This window comes from Centroberyx gerrardi, chromosome 17, assembly GCF_048128805.1.
Source record: "Centroberyx gerrardi isolate f3 chromosome 17, fCenGer3.hap1.cur.20231027, whole genome shotgun sequence".
In the NCBI taxonomy this organism is placed as follows: Eukaryota; Metazoa; Chordata; class Actinopteri; order Beryciformes; family Berycidae; genus Centroberyx; species Centroberyx gerrardi.
Genome location: NC_136013.1, coordinates 13,370,643 through 13,376,388, shown reverse-complemented (window position 1 = coordinate 13,376,388; position 5,746 = coordinate 13,370,643). Strand labels below are relative to the sequence as shown.

The window sequence follows — 5,746 nt, the reverse complement described above, 5'->3', positions numbered from 1 at the left end:
TAGCGTTTTTCCATTTATTTTTGTATAAAAAAGGTACAATTTACATTACTTTTATAAAAAGTTTCAGCATAATTAAGTACAGCATTACACTTTTGCAGAAGTTTCAAATTCCTGCAACTATACAAGATAAAACTCCCCTATAGGAGTTCACAAGGTTTCATTCTTTCATTTCACTTTTTTTCTTTTCTTTTTTTTTCTTTTTCTTTTTTAACAACGTCCAGTCCTTCATGTGCCAACAATTCTGACAAGACAAGACTAAACTTTTTACAGTAACTAACCAAGTTGTCTTTTCTATTCACGTTCCCACCTCCGCAAAAAAAGCGAAGACTTCAACAAGGGGGGGAGGGATAAAGGAGGGGAAATAATCCTTGTGACAATAATCTCGTTTTTCCTCCCACTGTCGGGAATATAACGCGCCTTCCATTTCCAGAAAGGACCCACAAATAAAAAGTCTTAAGTTAAATAATGAGTGTCCAAACAGAAAACACATCACATAAGATTGTCCCATAATAAGCAAAGTCTCTTGATTAGTCTCTTGATTCAATGTCAGAAGAAAAAAAAAAAAAATCCAGGCCCTGGAGGACAGAGGTGGAGGGGGAAAGTCCTGTTCCCCAGGTCCTGTGTGTGTTTTTGCGTCTTGACCAAACACCTGCAAAAGATTGAGAAAGAGAGGCGTGTTTAGAAAATGCAAACAGGGCAGAGATCCGGACAGACTGGCGCCAGGGAGGAAGCCGCAGTTTTTAACATTTAACCAAACACTCCCAATACTGAGCAAACCCTGCGCTCCAGATGTACACACACACACACACACAGACAGAGAGAGGGAGAGACTGACACACACACTTTTCTCACAACTTCAGCCTACAATCTGGGGAAGAATCAGCGTAATTGCCGCTCAGCTGGCGCCTACCCTCTTCTTGTACCAATTATGTGCAGACATCGTAGTAGTAGTAATCCAAACAGCCATTATTTTCCTGTTACAGATGCTCTTCATTATAAGACACAAGAGGGTATAATGGAGCCCTGACGACTGCTACTTATACAGAATAACCCAGTCAGCCTATTAGGGCATATCCTATAGCCTACAGTATATATTCCATTTGCTATGCGCAGGGGCGTTCACTAAACCCCAAGATAGCCTGTATGACAAAGTAAATAATATAATTTACCAGCAAAAACTTTCAAACCCACTCAGATCGAGCACAATTCTGGCAACAAAGTGGAGCAATTACGGATGACTGACACGGTATTATATGATTAACGTGATGAATCATTACATGTAGAGATGTGGGTCACAGCAAAGGGGGAACATTGGTCCTGAATGACCCCATGATCTGATCTTTTTATTTCAGATAGCTTGCAACAAGATGCAAAAATGCAAAATGCAAGATGCATGCATTTTTATTTTTTTGCTCATCTAACATTAAAATGATAAAAGCTATAAGATTTAATTTGGTCTGCACGCATGGCAAGTGTCCACAGCAATTGACGCCCATGTTACAACGCATTCTTATGCAAAACATATTGGGGCCATTACAGCAGCGTGAGAGGACAACCACATTAACGCAGGGAACAAATGGATGGTAAATGGTAATTCTAGTCCATTCTGCTCCAGCAGACTGGGAGACAGGCTGTAGCGGAGCCTAAAAACCCTGGACAGAATGCAGCAGCAGACATGAGGACAGCCTACTTACCGCTTTAACGATGCAGAGTCCTGCTGTCATCTGTCATCAGCTCTGATGGCAACTCCGGGGACTGAAAACAAACAAACAAATAAACAGACCAAACGTTAATTTACGCAGCACACGAATGAGATGCCTGGCATCGCAACACTGTTATGTAGGTCGAATCTCCTCTCCTCGGATCCTGAACAAAAGAATAAAAACATGCCATTTTCTTTCCCAACAAGCCATTTTATGAGTTACGCATATAAAGACGCACTGATAATGCGCACGAATAAGAGCCACAAAAACAATCCTTTACAACACCTCAGTCTCTATGCATTTACCAAACGGGATGCTCGTTTAAGTACGCTGTAATTACCTGTAATGACAAGATGCTGATGTCTGTGTTGAGAGTGGTCAGTGGGGTCCTGGACGGAGCCTGCCCCGGCCGCGGGTGATGCAGGCTGGTTAGTGCGACATTGGAGTCCAGCGCAATCTGCAGGTCCAGGATGTAGTCGATGACATGCTGCAGGATTTCCATCTTGCTGACGTTCTTGTTCTGGGGGATGCTGGGCACCAGCTCCTTCAGCTTGGAGTAGCAGTCGTTCATGTTGTACAGCAGGCTGAGCGGGTCGTCCACGGGGGTCTTGCTCCGAGAGATTCCCAAGGAGTGCTCTGATAAATTCGCGTTGTTTTTCCGGAAAGACCTCACGGGGCTTATTGCTTTCATTTTGTCAGTGTTAAGTTAGGTGAGAGGGTTTGTTTGTGTCGATATCTTGCTTCCTAGTCCTGTTTTCCTGTTTGCCAGACGGCCGTTGAGCGATCAGACTGGATTACCAAGCTGTCAGTGCGGTTTATATAGGCAGCAGGCTGGGCATGCGACGCAGGGGGTTTATAACCGGTGATTGGACGGCGACACTATGTCAATCACTGCCGCTTTGCTCTACCGTTGGCTTTTCTCGCCCCAGCACGCTCAAGCCCCTCCCCTTATCTTCCGCGTTACCAGTGGCAACGCATGTTGGAGGCGGAACCCAGAGGGCGCTTCAGCAGCTCCGGTGGGCAATTTGGAAAATTAAGCCCTTACCTGTTTCTGATCAAGAAAATTAATGATTCGCATGGGCGTCAATTGAGTATGGCAAGGTATGAGCACTCGCCAATGCCTAAGCCTAAGTGAGTCCGAATTTGATCTGGTAGTTTTGATCTTTATCATGGAGAGCAAAGATCAAGCAGAAATCGACAGAAATTTATGTGGAAGCCCCATAAAAAAATGAGGAGCATTCAGAGTCAATGTTCACTTTGAGTTCTGTGCGTCAGTGCAAGATAGTTTGGTGACCTGCGTCTAATAACTTGTCATATTGTCCAAATGATAGACTAATATCTTGTCAGTCATCACTCCTTGCTCTAATTGTACCAATAAATTTAATCGATATGTAAGATGTAAGCGGCTTTCGAAGTTTTAGTGGGAAATGATATTAAATACAGGGACCAGACTTCGGGGTTTAGTGAATTGACGCCCCTGAATGATTGGTAATTCGCAGCAGACCAGGCCTGTGTGAGCGCTGCAAGAGAAGGCATGTTTCTGAGAGGCAAACTGAAAGGACTCCTGTCAGAAAATGGTCAGAACAGTAATAATTAAAAAAAAACGCTTAAATGTTTTTACGCATGGCAAAATGATGCTCTGCGCACTTCCTCAGGGATCTAGGAGCTTGGATGGCCAAATATTTATCCCCAAAATATTCTCTTCTGATTCCGTTCAAACTTCCTTACAACATTCCTTTACTGTTAACATGCCACAGTGTCTCAGAATAGACCCCAAAATAAATATAATAGTCTATTTTGAACTGTGATTATTTATATTTGTCAGAGGTGATGCGCGGTAGCCTTTTACATTAGACCCGATCAGAAAAAAAAGTATTATCACTTAATGGACAACTTAGCGCATTGTGTTTTTCATGACACATTCCACATTTTACAGTTTCACAGCCCAGTCTTGTAATAAACCAAATAATCGATACTAATTTGCAATTTTAGCCTCCCACGAAATGATTGCCCATGACCAAAAATCAGTTTAGGATGTGGAAGAGGGACAGACAGCCTGCAAGACGCACACTGGCCTATATATTGGGTAGAAATGTGATTGTGCACATCTAAGTTTTGCACCAGAAACGTCCTGCAGCAACCGGGAGCCAAGCCGAAATAATGCGGTGCACCTGAGCGTTGGCACCTGAGCTGGGAATGTCATAATTCATTTAATCACACCGCGGCTTGGCGGCTGGAAGTGTGGCTTTCATATGTGACCAAGTCAAGAGGTGATTAAATACTATTGACACTTTAATGTTGTCGGAATGAGCCATTTGTTTGTAGAAATTACACGCTCCATTCTCCAGCTGGGGGTGGGGGGTGTTTGATGCTGCACAAACTAATTGCCCCCGGGGGCAGTTGTGGGCTGTTGTGATGTGCTCGTTTTGCTTTGTGGATTAAATTTCCTCACGAAAGAAAAAAAAATCAATGCATTTTTTTTAAAGAGGCGCAGAAAAGGTCACTGTTAAAACCGCCTGAAGATACAACCTGAATGGAGATGCTCTAATACTTTACATTAGAGGCTACACGAGCAAAAACAGAAAGAAAGAGATTATGATTTGAATGTTTTCTGTTTGTTTTAATATATTCATTTTGCGAGACAATTCAACTGACGGAAATAAACAAAGAAATCCTTAAAGCCAAAGTAATCCTCTGTAATGGACCAAAGAGACGCAGTTTAGAGGCCACAGCCTGCAGCCTGACAGAGGCAGATATGATCTTTATGAAAAGCACAAGTCTATTTCTTGTTCGTGGATTATTAGGCTGCAAGCTAAATGCGGCATAGACAGTGAAGAAATCTCTTCTTTTATGCCTTTGATAACTCCATATCCCAAACGAGTCTAAATAAAACTGTCAAAGAAATGTTTTACAAAATCCAACTAGCCTAAGTACCATCTGTATTATTCTTCTTTGCGCACGGTAGGCGACAGTCTGCCAAAGTATTCAGCAGGCACAGACAGCTTCTCCCTGGCTGTTTGAGGATCCTTTTTATGCATTTCTAATATGATCTGGAATTCTTGCAGTCGTGTCCACATCTGGTGCAAAAGGATTTTTTCCATTTTCTCCCCTCTTCCTTTTGCTCCCACAGCTGTGTACATTTCGCTTGACGCCCTGACTGATGCCTGACAGGTGATGAATTGGCACAAGAGCACGTCGGTGCACATAAGCAGTGCTGCTCTGTCTCTCTCCCTCTCTCTCTCTCTCTCTCTCTCTCTCTCTCCCTCCCTCGCTCGGGCAGACTCTCTGGCGCCGGCGCCGTGACGTCACCCCATTCACAGCAGCCCTCGGAGCCAGCCCTCGCGGCGCCGCTGAGGCGGTTTCTATGGCGACGGGGTTTCGGCCTGTCAATCAGCAATAGTTCTCAGCTGATCAATGGGGGCCGAACGCTGGGAGAGCGGAACGGGATTGGTCACTCCGGTTTCTTCTTCGGTGGTGCTCCGGGGGCCAGCACACCTGCATCTATTAACGTGTCTGAAGGTTACATTTGTGTCGAAGCAGAACCACACTTTCCACAAGAACAGGCAGAAACGCAAGGGAAAGAAGAAGAAGGGGAAGGCAGACACCATACAGGCTGGACATTCCTCCGTTAACACCAGTGTTAAAATCCACCTATCCTCTCTCTCCCTCCTGAAACTGTCATAACTTTTCCTGTATTCTGACATTTTAGTTTTGTCCCCCTGTCACACACTTTGTTATTTTTGAGAAACTAATGCATGACCATGAAATTCCACTCAAATGCCACTTGCTTCCGGGTTGTAATTCCACTCCGTTTCTATGGCAATGACTATAGTTATTTCCCAAGAGGATCCTGGGAGGTGAAAATGCACATGTTAAATTTGCAGATTAATGGTGACTGCAATGTTTGGTGGCACTGTGGTCATCAAGGGGAAACTTCCTGTCAGTCAGTTTGGGGTGAAACTTTTTACTCATCTATAGGCTACAGTGCTATCAAACTTTATCTTGATTTAGCCTACAGCACTTGAGATTCTTCTTTTTTTTTC

The 5,746-nt window shown here is 43.8% G+C and overlaps 1 protein-coding gene across 1 annotated transcript; it reads right to left on the bottom strand.

The window, feature by feature from the left end:
* Window positions 1-2,600, bottom strand: id2a (inhibitor of DNA binding 2a). The gene is made up of 3 exons (XM_071912717.2): window positions 2,044-2,600; window positions 1,695-1,755; window positions 1-649 (listed from the first exon to the last, which is right to left on the bottom strand). Exons 1-2 carry the CDS (start codon window positions 2,392-2,394, stop codon window positions 1,699-1,701), a joined length of 408 nt encoding a protein of 135 aa, XP_071768818.1. The 5' UTR covers window positions 2,395-2,600; the 3' UTR covers window positions 1-649; window positions 1,695-1,698.
* Between the last annotated feature and the right edge of the window lie 3,146 nt (window positions 2,601-5,746).

Bases quoted from the DNA above. Each gene is read 5' to 3' on its own strand.
- id2a (XM_071912717.2), bottom strand. From the start codon at position 2,394: ATGAAAGCAATAAGCCCCGTGAGGTCTTTCCGGAAAAACAACGCGAAT. The intron at 1,756-2,043 runs GTAATTACAGCG...GTTTGTTTTCAG, and splicing joins TCAGCATCTTGTCATTACAG to TCCCCGGAGTTGCCATCAGA.